At 32.7% G+C, this 15,772-nt stretch overlaps 2 protein-coding genes across 5 annotated transcripts in view; one reads left to right on the plus strand and one right to left on the minus strand.

Annotated features, from left to right (window-relative positions):
- LOC130445134 (probable leucine--tRNA ligase, mitochondrial) overlaps positions 1–15,772 on the plus strand; it is a 54,981-nt gene that overhangs the window by 21,829 nt on the left and 17,380 nt on the right. The gene's annotated exons all lie outside the window — the stretch shown is intronic.
- The window catches only part of LOC130445133 (uncharacterized), a 430,540-nt gene that overhangs the window by 5,133 nt on the left and 409,635 nt on the right, over positions 1–15,772 (minus strand). For all 4 annotated transcript variants that reach the window (XM_056780650.1, XM_056780651.1, XM_056780653.1 and 1 more), the window contains one exon: positions 1,143–1,500. In XM_056780650.1, the coding sequence (XP_056636628.1) occupies positions 1,143–1,500 (358 nt within the window). The remainder of the gene's footprint in view (positions 1–1,142; positions 1,501–15,772) is intronic.

Raw genomic sequence — 15,772 nt, forward strand, 5'->3', positions numbered from 1 at the left:
AATTACAATGTACTAATATTATTCTAGACTCAACGTACAGAGAAGGGTAGTCCAAATTGGCCAGTCTAAAAGATACTGACATACAGTAGAATGAAACTAAGATGTTTGACATGCGTAATTTTTGTATACATTTCTTTATAACAGCCGCCTTTGTACGTTAAGTTTCATATAAGAGTGGTATTTGGGCATACGAATAGCTTTTGACTTTAATAATACTAAAACTAAGACTGGGTGGCGGCCTTGTCGGTCTTAGTTGCCTAGGTAATCTCTTTAGTCGTACTCATCTCAACCCCTGACAGCTCTTAATAATTTGAGAATTCTCCGGGCACCATTGGCTTGAAAGAGAGGCTCTTCCATTGAATAAAATTCTACAATTTTCTTTCGCGTACTCTATCTTATTGTTCATTACAAAATCAGCTTCATTCGATGATCATGCTTTGCAGACCCATTTAAGTGGCTGTACTGACTGTGTATACTTATGTATTTATTAAGCTCGGCCATGACGAGAAGACCACTAGCTCGGTCTGCATAATAGGAGCTTACCTTTCTAGGGAATGGATTTATCCTTCGCCCACTTTTTGCTTGTAAACTCCTACTTTTGGCAGTTTACCTTCTTTAGTCTATTCTTATAGTAGATATCACCATCTGAAGACCAGATGATCTAATTCTAGTCCCATATATAATCAGCTTTGATTCGGTGGTCATGTTTTGTGAAGCCATTAAAATCTTTGCAGGATATGTGCTTACTAATGTGTTTATTATCTGGGCACAACAGAAGCGTACCTTCCTAGGAGTTCTTCACCCACTTTTCGGTTGAAGACTCCTGCTACCACCAGGTCGCCTTCTTTGGTCTATCCGTATGGAAGATATCAAAACCTGAAGGCTAACTGACCTCATTTTGAGCCCTTATATAAGTTTTTAATTTTCTATCGATATTTTACGTTATGAAGAAGGGACAAAAATAAAAAGTATTAGTCATGAAGTATGTTAGGCATAAGTTTTCAAATTCCCACTACCTATTCATCAGAAAGAAATAACAATGAGAAGGATAGGCTGATACTTTCTTTTATGTATGATAAGTACCATGGAGGTAGTGAGCAAAATGGTTAATGAACGAATTTATGATCATTGTACACACTGACCTTAATAAACTTCCTGACTGACTTCTATAAGTCGGAGGAGGCGAAATAGCGTTTTGTATCCCGTTGTGTATCTGTGGGGTATTGCCTCTTTCCAGCAGTAACAATCTCAACCTGTATTCTTGCATCGAAGCTTGATAACTAGGCGGTGGAGGTCTGTATTGAAATTCTGGATACATCATTGCTGCGTACGGATGATGAGGACGGCCATAAGCGGGTGGAAGTCTCGGAACGAAACGTCGTGGACAAACTTCAACCGATTCCGTACTGCCTAATCCAAGCATCGATCGACAAGTCGAGGAATCGTGCGATGTTAATCGCCATGCTACTCCGCTAACTGTAACGAGTACTATTCCAACACCTAAAAAACAATATTAAAGTTGAAAATATGTTCAGCATGGTATAAAAATAATGAAGAAATGGACAGGAAATAAGTATGATGCGCAATAAGTACTTCCCCACAAGTATCAAAATGATATTTACCATGATGCTAGGAAAAAAGACCAAGAAAGTAAATACACTATCCAAACAGAACTATGAAATGCTACATCGATGGTTCAAAAACCGCCACAGAAGCTGGTGTTGGAGTATTTGGGGCTCTAATAGTATCTTACTAGAATCAATCACTGAAAAATTCCTTTAATATGGCTATATCCAAAATTTATTTGGTTTTCAGTAAAATCCAGATACAACTCTTCATTCCTCCTCATAGGACACCGTTACTTCGGGAAGGAGTTTATATTATGTATGATCCGTGGTCATAGGAAAGAAATCCCAGTTGACCTTCGAGGTTTGTTTGAAAAGTTCCCTCGACTCTATGTTTCCCAGGTCTTATTGACGCAGTTTATGCTAAATGAGTTGGATTTTTCGCGTCGATTTATAATACAATATATAATATAATGTGAAGACGGTTTCATCGACCAGAAACATGACGGGGACCGTTTTTTGAGATAGTCATGGGATTGTGTTCATCGACTATATTCATAAAGATGAAACAGTAACAGGAGAGTACTACGCATCATATCTTGGTAAGGTAAAAAGAGAAGTTGCGAGAAAGCAACTGCATTTAAAGATAAAAAAAGTGCTTTTCTAGAAGGACAACACACCATTTGACACTCGGTGATCGCCATGGCTAAAATTCCGAATTGCACGAGGTATTGGTTTACAACCCAAAATATTCACCAGATCTGATCCCTGATGAAGAGAGATTTTTACCAGAGGAAAACGTTATGGCATACATAAACGCTTATGTTGAGGAGACGACAGATATTATTTGAAAGGATTAAAGGATATACACTAAGTGTATAGCCATTAGAGGATACTATGTTGAAAAATAAATATCTTATTTCTTTGTTATATCGGAACCTTTTAAGACAACCTTCCTAGTTGCGTAAGTATACGTAAGGAATCCTTCAGACAAGAAGGGTGGTAACAGCGAGGAGATGACATCCTTGAAGCCAGCACATATACTGGAGTTTAATAGAACTTAGGACTGGTACGCGAGGTTTGGATATCGATAGAGGGTATGATAGATCTTACGGTTGAAGTTAAATATAGCATTTACATCTATGGTGTGACTTATATTGTCTGTCTCTAACAAAGCTGTGGGTTTATTACGCTTGCATATAATAGAAGGAATTTTCTTAAATCTTTTTTACATGCAATTGTTGACTGTTTGACTGTATATTAAACAGTTAACAAAACAACTAATAAAATGAGAGTGAGATTACCGTCGTTTAAATAGTATCCTTTTTCTGAGAATTTATTTCCTATACGTACAGTGAATTGCAGTGAAGTTATTTGAAGAATGAGTTTGTTAAAAATGTTATTAATATCTTATCCAAAGCTAATATGTAGTGGCAATGGAATATAAAGATACTCAACAAGAGTTGCTTTGACTAGATGTGTTCACCTGTGTCCACCTATTCTTCCGCATATAATGAAAATATGGTAAATTTGCAACCCAACAGAAGCAAGAAAAAGCGACAGATTTTCGAATGTTTATAGAGAATTTCATCATATTTTTGCTCAATTATATACACTTTCCAAAATAACTAATTCATCTTTCAAACAAAATAAAACTTGAGCTTCTATTAAACAATTTTATTATTTTTTGACACAATTTTTAGGTATTGACATTATGTTACTTTAAAACTTGGCTAGTCTTGCAAAAATTGCTGAAAGGAAACTGCCTGCGAGACAGATAACATATTTGATTGGTTCGCACCCATCATTATGCTTATCATAAGTTTGGTCTTCTCTCCCCAATGTGATGTTACTATCGTTGCTCCACAAGCGGGTAGCAATAAATTTACTACCATTGAACGGTACCCTGTTTTAAAAGTATACAAAGTTTTAAGTGATACAAAATGAGATTTGTGAATAGAATAATAATAATAATAATGAGTGCGCTAGTACTATGTACTAATACTAAAAAAAAAAGACTTTTATCATTTCTGTGTAAATATAAAATACTTCCTACTCATCAATTTGGATTTTTAAGTGACAAATGCACAAATTATGTTATATTCTCCCTTCTAAATATAGTTTGTTCCAGCCTAAACAAACATTCCTCCACTGTAACAACTTTTTGTGATTTTTCTTAGGCTTTCGATTATGTAAATCATAATATTTGCAGTACAACGGTTTTAGAGGAAGAATATCTCTCGCATGGTTTAGGTCATACCATAGCAACAGAAGCAGCTTATAAGGGTTGATAGAACGATGTTTTCGTGCAAGCCAATGGAATGTGGAGTGCCACAAGACATCATCGTTAAAATATGTCTTTTTGCTTACGATACTAAATTCTCTTGGAGAAACTCGGCACTTCATAGGACCATATCTAGCGACATAATCACCTGTAAATCATGGTGCCATTCTAATCTTCTATCTCAACATTTCTAAAAGTTTAAGTTTCATCATATAACATACGTTGCAGCCTTTTGTATTAAATAACACCACCATTGACGTCGCTGAATCGGTACTATTTTAGAAAAGTGACCGCACAGATATCCACTTAGGAACTTGGAGTCCGATCTTTATCTAACTCTTCCACATTCAGAATTAGTTATAATGCGAAAAAAATGCACAATGATTCGCCAATTGAAATCAAATCTTTTACCGCATTTCGCAAGAATTTGAAGGCATATTATGAAAGTGGTTTTTGACGCTGTAAACGACTTGTATTTTAATACCAATATGTAATTCTGAGCACACTGGATTAGGGTTAATATTGATTTTTAGTACAATCTATTATATATTTTAGGATTTCCGTATAGTCAATTTTATTATCTGGTTTAATTTTGACAATGTATACATGTAATGTATTGAATCAACATTAATCCTTAAAAATAGCACAATCATATTTAATTTATAAATTAATATTGAATCTTATATTGTCAAATTTGTAACCTTGTAATTTTAAAAAAAGAAGAAAGTACGAGATCATTCTCAGAGTATGATAAAAGAACAGAAATCGTAAACAAAACAATTATAAAAAAGTGACGATCGCTCAAAAAACTAAAAAAGGCGAAAAAAAAGGTTGTGAGTTAATACGAAAACCCAAGCATAAAAAGATCCAGTACGTGTAGTGGGAAACATATTGGATTGAATTGTCAAGAAGAATCTGTAAACATAAACATTCATCACTTTTAGATCGTCGCACATAGATCGTTTTCCAGGATTTAGGCGGCCAAAATTATTTTATATGATATTTATATTACAAAATAGTTACATAAAAAGAATTCTGTGTTTGGAATAACTTATCGAAATGATTTGTTGGTGCACGGCGGTTAGGCGCACCTACTTGTGATTTTTTATCAAAAAATATTTTATTCGAGATCGTAGTTGAGTTCAAAGTGTTTTTTAATATTATATTGAAAATACATATGACATACCCACGGCTTCCCCCAAGGAGGGTCAGCTGTCTACGTTTTAGTAATACTTTCAGGTGTCTATTATTAAATAAAACAAAGTTTATTTTGTTCTAATAAGTAAGTAAATATATTATTAAAAAGATCTTTACATTCGTTATACAATATTAAAGTTAGATAAGCTAAATAGATAATCACTAAAAATAATCAATCATACATTGGAGACTTATTCATCTACATTTAAATTTTCGCCGCTTTCATCAATTTCCATTGGTCGGTTTGGCTCAGCAGGAATTAATAGCTGCATTGTCTCAGGCAAAAATAATTTTGAAGCGGTTTTTTTGGTCTTTCTCATGGAACTATCTAGCTGAAGATGGAGTTGGATTTTGCCACAAGATTTTACTTTTATCGTCACCACAAACAATTCGTAGAGGTGTTTACGAGTCAACATTTTCACCCCCGAGCAGCCAGGTTAACCTATAACAATAAAAAAATAATATTAACACAAAAACATAAAATCCGATTTTTTCCTATTTTTGTCAAAAAAATTTCAAACTCGTTTATTTTTAAAACTAGCAAAAACTAGCCGCTGATTTTAAGCAGCTTTCTTTATAAGACTTTATACTATATAATGAAATCAAAAAGGTGCGGAAGTTTTTTTTCGATTGAAATTGAAACATGAAGAAAAAACATTTCTAAAAAAGGGTATTAACGGCTCATTAAGTCATTTATTGACAATATATTTAATACAATTTCATATTAATTTAATAAAGGCTTACCTGTATTATTGGTATCCATCACTTAAACAAGCAAATATGACACGACACATAAAATATTCACCGAAGAAAATGATATACGAAAAGGGCGTCAAGAACTTTCACGTGCAGTATATGCGACAATCAAGTTTCGACTAGTAATGCAGCGCGCTCGCGCAGTCTAGGGATGTGGGTGGGGTTGGCTATTGTTCGTCTCGTAGCCTACTATTCCAGGAAAAAAATTGTTTGTCAATAGTCGATTATTGAAATTTCGACTTATGGCCACCTAATTCCTAGAAATCTACGTATGTGCGTCGTTCATACTTGAGTATTGTCATCAAACATAACCTAGATAGGCTATAGTTCCCTTTAGAATCTAACATTACAATATAAAGTGTCGTTACTTAGTACAAATCAATTTTTATGATAATCAATGATTAAAACATTTGTCAAAATTTGATTGTATCTTTCAACAAATGACAGATTCAGAATAACGACAATTTATAATAATGTTTTCTTGATATTTGATCTAGATCATTGTCCTCGAAACAATACACTATTTAGAATAGTTAAGCAAAATTTAATTTACATACTATTATAAAACCCACGGAGAGAAACAGTATTCTTCGTCTAATAATTCAAGTATCGTTAATCTGTTAATAGGTATTAGGTATTTTTTAGAATACAGGGCAAATAAAAATTGTACAAACAGTATAAATATTACAACTATCCTCATTAAATTTGTTGTTTTTTAAATTTTATATCGTGTATGATAATTCGTCACGTTGGCGCCAAACGTTTCCTCTTCTTCTTCTCAACCACTCAATAGACTTCGTCCAACATTACAATTATTTGGCGCCTAACGTGGGGCACACAAGTCGAAGATTGTTGCATATATTACGAATATTTCACATTTCAAACGATATTATTTTTTTTCATTGTAGTTTTCGTGTATATACTTTAGATATAAGTTTTATTTTATTTGTGTTTTTGTTTTTCAGATCTTTATCAGCTTTTGTCTACAAATTATAAGCAATTTTTTGCCAATAAAGCATTTTCTCTCGCTCTCTCTTAGAAGTAAATAATAACAAAATCGAAAAGAACCTGGAATTGATAATATAAACATTAAGTTAATCAAGTATGTAAGAGAATAACTAACGAAGGAACTCGTCAATTATTTTAAAAGATTATAATATCCGGTGTCATAGTGGAAGCTAACCATAACCGTATCTACATATATAAAGGGAGGATAATTTTAAAAACAACTTTGTTAAGCTCACAGTTAAAACTTTTCACTAAAATCATAACAATAAAACGAAAACGAAATAAATGTAGAGATTCAGAACAGGAAGCAATATTTGTAATACGTCAAATAATAGAAAAATCAATAGAGTTCAACAAATCCATGTTTATATTTTCTGTTGACCTTACAAAAGCTTTTGATAAAGTACGATTGTGGACCAGATAGATCATTAATATCATAATATTAGTACAGAACTGAGCAGCGAAAATATAACAAGTATTTAAACCAGAATATAACTATCCAAAGAAGTATAGATGACCGAGATATGATAGGGATAAATCTTTAGCCCTACACTATTCAATATTATCATGGATAGCGTCTACTATGCAGATGTGGTGCGATAGGTTAAAGAACGTATGAAGTATGTCGAAAAGAATACCAACAAACATATTGCAAAATGAGCAAAAAAACACCTAATAGATGGTATGAGAGCTGGAGCTCTGTGACTTAAGAAGAGCTCAGGAGAAAGTTAAATATTCGAATCAACCCAAACAATGTTGCCACGTGATATTAATAGAATGCGTTGTTGTGAATTACTTTATATATTGATTTTTTTTTATTTTAGAAATATTTATTTTGAGACATGAAATTTCAAGTCTTGATAATAACCACCTTACATAAAAGAAAATAGTATCATTTACTGGTATGCCTAAATATCAAATTTTTTTTAAAGATATTGTACGGTGGAGTCAAAGCCATGACTTGAGAGGTAATATTGTGGCTCTTCTTCAATAACATCCCCTAGTATACCGTACAAGCACTGATTAAAAGAGCTGCCAGTAACGCCATTCTGTAGGATAAAGCAATCAGTGTCTGTAGCAATTTCGCAGTGGACTGTGCAACATCGCTTTGAACAATAACGGGATCAGTTACAAAAAATGAATCGACTAATCATCTTCGTACGTCGCGAACTCTAAAAAGTTTTAACAATGTCAGAATCTTAGTTCTATGAAGACCTCACCGTTTGACTAAGCGACGTATCCCGACCTTTGCGATATCACTTTGAGCCCTACAACGCATCCTTACATGATTTTTGTATGAGAATGTTTGATGTCTTTGCAATTCGCCACAGTCTTAAAGTTATGCTTTGGTGTAGGGTCTCGAAAATTGGCATTGGTTATTTCTTTAAAGAGGTTAATGCAATTTTCAAGGATATATGGAAAGGCTACGTAATTTTTCCATTTCAACATAGTAAAAATATGGTTTAAACAGAATGGAGCAATAAGCTGCTAGTTTTGTTTCTTTAAAAAAGGTTTCAATAAGGCACTGAAACAGAATGATACCACGTTTGTTTATTTAGAACAAATAAAATTCTTTCATTCTTTGTTTTTTTATGAAGGCATTAAAATGATTTTGTAGACATCTGTACAAACAGATTAGTAGCACTGGCATCGCATGACCATCGAATCAAAGCTGATTCTGGAATCTGAAATGGGATGGCTGGTAAAAATGAGAGCTACTCTGATTTACCTGAACATATGGAACTTAGAAATAATGAAATTGCTCACGAATTAGATAAAACTTGACACCAATCAACCGCCGACAGGGTCCAGATTTGCTGTAGAAAAAGATAAAACAAAAAGACATGGCTCCGATCGTACGATTACCCAAGCCCCAGGCCAAACCTTAAGTCGGTTCTGTGAAATAGAGGAAAGAAATATGATACCAATCGGCAATTGTCAACACATTGCGAGTCTTCATAGATTAGGGTGAGAGCGATCTAAAGCAAAAGGGATTACCCAGGCAAATGGAACTGACAATCTTAGTAATAATAGACCTTTTAAAATCATAATGATACCACGTTCTTCTAATATGAATAACTTCTCTTGTTCTTAGCCCAGGATTAAAGTAAAATATACTTTTGTGGTAATTCAGAGTCCTCTTCACTTGCACAGGTGACATTAATCAATTAATTAAAATGTGGAAAAATTCAAGACATTTGAAGTTTAGAATGAAAATGATTTTTAAAGAATTTAAAAATCTAGTTTTATCCTACACTGCTCTAAACAATTTTATACATTCGTGCTGATTATAGCCTCAAGCTTTGACAATTATGAACGGATAATTCATAAACACTTATTCAAATGTTGATTCTAGTAAACCGCTACTGAATTTGGGCAAATCAAACTTTTTAAAATATTCTACTTAAACTTCCTGTTAAAACTTTTCAAACTAAATCAATCTGTCAACGATCGTGAAGAGCAGCGAAGATACTTGAGATATCCAAATAATCGAAGAATAAACAAACTTTTAAAACTTTTTTCAGACATGCCGTTTTTGAGATAAGGAAAAAGAGGGAAGTAAATTCGAAGCTAATTTGAATTGCTTTCTGTATGTTCGATAATTTATTTAAGATATAAATTTATATTTAAACTTCTTTTAAGATTCTATTTGATCGCAAAATGTTGGATAAAGATATTAATGGTTACATTGATAGAGACCTGAGGCATCAAATTTTTATTAAAAAAAAAATAAAGAAAAATCAATATTAACCAAATTCAATACTCAAATATTAATTTTTCTTCAAGAAAAATAAATTTTTGACTAAATTAGATTTAACAAACTTTGTGGCTACTTTGAAATTAAAATAGCCATTTTATGATCAAAATGAAATATGATAGGAAAATTTCCAATAATTTTAGTCATTATTGAAGAAATTAAATGATTTTATATCCAAATTAACCTTAGGATTGTCAAATTTTGAATAAGCTAAAATTTGAACTGAGCTCATTGACGTGGAAAATTCGTTTTTGGAGAGACTCAAACCCACAAAAGTAATTTTCAAATAATATATTATTAAATAGAGCAATTTCTATACAAATCAAAATTAGATAAGTGGAATTTTGAATAAGCTTTACTAATAGAAAAATTAAACTCATAAAAAGCATTCTAAATACACTGTTTACAACAACACTCACAATTTCACTGAGGCGTATTTCGATAACCAAGTTATCTTCTTCGGAGACTGAAAGGAAACTATTCAGTATGAATATCACCAACCAGAAATTTAAATTTAATCATAAAAGACAAATTAAATTCAGAAAAAGCAATTTTTACCCAGACTAATATTCAAGAAACCATTTTACGCCTTACAGAAATGACTTTAATATCAAAATGAGGTATAAAAATATATTTTAAAATGATTTATTATTGGTGAAATTAAATTGAATTCACGAAACATATTGTATAAGCAAAATGAACTATCAAAAGTCAATTCCAAATCATTTGAATTATTATCTCCTAAATGAAACCAATTTCTATCCAAATAAAAGTTATAAAAGTAAAATTTTGGATGAGCTAAACTCGAAAAACCAATTTTTGACACAACTTAACTGGTAATAGTCAACTTATTTGGTAATTCAACTTACAAAGGGTAACTTTCAACTAAATTAAATAGAGAAACATTTTTGGCCGCATTGAGCTCAGAACACTCAGCTGAATTAAATCGATTTCTATCCAAATCCAAAGTTAGAGAAGTCAAATTTTGAATGAGCTAAATTCAAAAAATGCCAATTTTCGAGCGCAATATTGATTTTCTAATGATACTGAACTATAAATAGTCAATTTCTAATAACTCGAATTATTGGTAAAATTAAACCCATTTAGATATTCAAATCCAAATTAAATTTTGATCAAGCTAAACTTTGAAAAAGCAATTTTTGACAAAACTGACCACTAAATGAGAATTAAATTCAAAAATAACAATACTCTAACGAATCAATCACGAATTCAAAATTTTTATAGTATTCTGTCAGTATTTATCGGACTTAGACTTTCGTTGTCTCGACTTCTAATGACGGTATTAAATTTTTTCCTTCAAAACTTGTTGTTTTTGAAGGCATCGGGAAAACTATAAAAATATGTCAAGAAAATTCTAAAATTTTTCATCATATTTCCTATTAAACCATAACTGTCGATTGCAGCAAACCGCATTTCAAAACTGTTAATGTTCATAATGTTACTCGTCCACGACATGGACCCCGAAGCCGATCCTGTTGAGTTATTAATATTGAATCTAAAATCTGACGAATACGCCGATTCGCAGAATTCATTTGATGTTATCATAGCGGCGATTTGTTTATATTGTTTTTAAGAACTCGTTTCTAGAAAGGCCTTTTTAGTTATTTGTTTGTTTTCTTTCTGGAATTATTGAGAAAGTCTTTTTGGGTACAAATACTAATAAATGAGAAAAATATTACAGTAAAATGAACAGAAACTTATTTCTATTTGAAAAAATTAATTATTGGTCAAATTTAACCAAATTTTGTTCAGAAAAATCCTCAGTCGAAATCAATCGTTATTGAGCTCACAATATTTCAATAATAAATCTTATTAACACGTATAGTTTACACACAAAATATTACGAAGAAATTCTTTTATGCATGGAGCTCTTTTGCTCTGATTATGTTTATTTACTGAAGTATATAACGCATCGCGTCTTCTACTAAAATGTTCCTGGATGATTTGTAGGAGCGTAGGGTGAAGATAGACGGCTATACGAACTCAAGTTATGGTATAATCAAATTATTATTATTACCAAGCTATAAACGAGGTTTTTGAATACAAGGTAAGTAATTTAGTTGGATTATCACATTAGTTCACAAACGAATATGGAAAAAGGAATATCGTTTATTAGTTTTGACAATCTTTAACAATTCCTTCAAGACAGGGATTCTCTACACTGGGTCGCGGCCCCCAGCCGGGTTGCGGGACAAAGGTCACAAAGGAATGTGACAAATACAATTCGGGGATACTATATAATCGACGGATAATAAAGTGACCATGTATTTAATTAGAATCTGAGTTGAGTCTGCTTGTTTAATATTCTGTGCAATACGGCTTCAAAACAAAATTATGATTAACAACAAGGAACAAGTGGAGCTATAAATAACTCAACAGCACTACTAAAAATGGTGGTGCATACGGAGGCGCTTGTATCGTAACATAGGCCTTTGTTATAAAACAAAAATTGTTTGCTCAGAAGAAATACACTACGAAAAATATATTGCCAAAAATTTTATTTGCAATGATATCCAGCAGAATGATTTAATGAGAAACAAACGCTTGCTTGGAAATAATGAAATGTTGAACGTCTGGATTGATTTTTCTTAAATACAAAATAAAGTGCCAAAAAATATCTTGATTTTGACAATTTACCATTGTGGAAATTCTTATAAATCAGTGGTTACCAACGTCCCGTACCATGAAGTTTTGAATAGTGGTGGTTTTTTATACTATTGGAACATGTTTTATACCAAGTAATTATTGTTGAAAAATGTTAGGAACCCTGCTCTAAGCAATCTAGACTATTGGCTACTACCTTTTAATCGCCAAGGGAAACAAAAACAATCTTCAAGCTCCAAAAGGTGAAGTAATCAATTTAAGAAAGGTATAATAGGAAAAATCATTTAATCCTATACAGCTACTCAAAAAAGAATACCCACTATGAAAATAGTTCGAGTGCATGTAATTTTCTGTTAGTACCGTCATCAGTTGTGATATATATTGTTAAATTCTTCTGACCTAATCTCGTTATTCGAGTACCCATCCCGATGAGGTTCCTGACCGTCAATACATGCGATTGGGAACGGAGAAATGCGTGCTTGTGATGACAGTGTAGTGAGGAAGAGAATCGGGACTCAAAGAATCGTTGAATTCCACATAAAATTGATGTGTATGACGATCTTACAGTCTCCTGAGCGCTCTGCTCGCAAATTTTCATTCGCTTTGGCATTATATAAACATATTGTGCGTTGTATTCTTCCCATCCATACAACAGGAAAAGTTCTTCTTCTTCTTATTCATTTTTAAGATCTCATGATCTGTTTGTTTTACAGGTTCCTCTGTATTAATTCCTGGTTGGTGGACCTCCAGCTGTCTATCCGTCTCTTAGGTGGTCGTCCGGGTTCTCTTTTCCCTATTGGTTTCCCTTCAAGTACGATGCATGGCAATCTACTCTCTTCCATTCTTCTCACGTGGGCGTACCAATATCTTTTTCTTTGTCTCCCCCATCTTTCCATGTCTTGCACTCCACATTGTTCCCTGATGTCAATGTTCTTCATTCGATCTACTCTTGTTTTCCCACTATATTCCTGAGCGTTTTAATTTCGGCTACCCGAAGCATGCTTTTCGTTTTGTTGGTTTCCTCTCTGGTTTCTATTCCGTATGTCATGATTGGCCTGATACAAGTCTTATAGATTCTAACCTTGCTATCCTTTCAATCATATTATCTGCTTTGAGTCAGGAGAGGAAAAGTAAATCACATAAAAATACTGGCAAAAACGAGTACATACCAGCATGTGAAACTCTAATTGCTGATTTATCCAACAATGCTGCCCGATTTAGTATCATGATAAAACACGTTAGTTTAGAGTTTTCAAAAATTAAGTTACCAATGTGTGGATTGGTTAACGTTTGGCTTACTCTGCTGGATTTACGAAATAATCGGAGGTTAGGTTAGGTTGGCTTTCATTGGGTTATCTTAATAGGCGGGAAAAATTTTTTTCTTTGAGATGAATACGTTTTTATAATCAAGGAGAACTGCTGATTCATATAGTTAGATTCTGAGACTTCGGAAACGTGAAATTATCAAGAAAAATCAATAAATTTGAAAAATGGTGCGATTTGAAAAATATAAAGAACAATGAAACGGCACTACTTGCTTATTTTGAAAATTTTAGAACACTAAAGGCGGTTTTGTTGACTACATATTCAATGTTGAGATTTGAGCTCACCGTGCGCAAAAATGTCGATATGAAGAAGTACACTATGGTTTTGACTTGGTTGAAGAGACGGTCTTCAGGATACCATGCAAAAAAATTCTGACGAAGCAAAATGTAGAAAGATTTATAAAACAAGCTGAAGACGAAATATTTCTATTTGCAAAAGTACCACTTAATTTACGATATGTTTCTAATTTAGTATTCAATAAATTTGTTCCATTGATCGCAAAGATAATAGGGATTGTGAAAGCCTGCAGGATGGCTGAACTGACGTTTCTATGAGAAGGATACGTATTTGATGAAGGCACCTTTTTTAAAATTACAATTTCAGAAATCAAAACACACTTTATCCGTAAATTTGTGGTCACTGCTGAAAATATTGCTAATGTCAACCTCTTAAAAAATATAGAAATATTAGTCCTCCTGCTGTAAAGCACGACATATTTTTTGTACAATATTATAATGGGAAATGTGGCATATAAACCCGTGAGCATGAATACCATTGGCAAATTATCAGCAAAAATTGCTTAGTATCTGGGTCTACCTAATGTTAAAGGATACACAGGAAATTGTTTCAGATGCTCGTCAGCGTCTCTCCTGGCACACAGGAGCGAAAATTCGGAAAATACAGCAACGCAGAGGATGGAAAGTGTAGCCGGGGGCTATATTGAGAGTTCATTAGAAAATGAGAGAAGAATTTCAGATAACAATCTGGGCAAAGCCCCTGGCATACATGTAGATTTCACAACTTCAAATGAAATTAACATTAGACAAGAAGTTCAAGAGAATATTCACCCAGAAAATGGACTTACTTCGAATAATTGGGTCTTCAATATTGTTTTCGGTAAATTATAAATCTTGAAATTTGATTTAATTAAAATAATGAGTTAATTGTCAATTTAAATAATGAAATAATTGTTAATTTTTACAGTAATTAATAAAATATTCTTTGAAACCTAAACAGTTACGTACAGTTTTTACATAACTACTTTTCATAACTGATATATGAAGGTAGGAAAAATGTGACGATTCATAATGTCAAGGAGTGACTTAAAGTGTCACATTTTATAGCGGAATTAGATAAAATAAATGATTGCCTGCTCAATGCATCTTTTAATGCAGTTTAACTCAATACAATTTGAAAAGATTTTATTAATATTTCTGTATTTCTGTCTACGTATCGCAATAAAATTAAAAAAAATATATAAAATATAAATTGTATATAAGTTGTATGAAGTTGGTTTGAATTATAAAAACTATTTTCACGCGACACTGATTCTCTCAGATATTTCTTTGTATACATCTGTAGTGTTCTACTACACAAGTAACTTCAATTTATTCGATTCAATCAACGGCAACGATCTCCGCTCATTGTGCTCTTAATACCGCCGTCGTTGCTTCTTGTTGTGAACAACGAGCAACAGATTAAAAAAAATCACAGATCGACAACTGCGTGCAGATGTTGCAGCACTTGCGCTCCCGTAGACAGAGACGGTTTTTATAATTTCACGTTCATAGTAGGTATATTAAAAAATATCAATCTTCATTTGAGACCGCTCTATAATTAATCTTATATATCGTTTTCTATATCTTATTAACTTATATAAAGTCTTCCTTGTTAGTTTAACTTCCTTTGTATGGTAAATGTTTCAACTTCAAAGTCAAAGCATGGTATTCACATTGAAAAATCGAATTTATTTGAATAAAGTACTTTTGAGGATGGTCCCAGAAGCATAACAAAGAAAACAAGATAATTTTGGAAAAAAATATATTTATTTTTTAACGTAGCTCCATACTCTTTTCTCAGCGATGTTCATATACCATTCGATACCCTTTATTATAATAAGAATCATCAAGTTCCTCAAAATAACCATTAACTGCCGATATCACCTTTTCATTGTTGGAAAATCTTTGACCACCGAGACATTTTTTCAAGTTTGGAAACAGAAACTAATCCGTGGGGGCTAAATATCGCGAATAG

The sequence above is a fragment of the Diorhabda sublineata genome, chromosome 6, assembly GCF_026230105.1.
Source record: "Diorhabda sublineata isolate icDioSubl1.1 chromosome 6, icDioSubl1.1, whole genome shotgun sequence".
NCBI lineage: Eukaryota > Metazoa > Arthropoda > Insecta > Coleoptera > Chrysomelidae > Diorhabda > Diorhabda sublineata.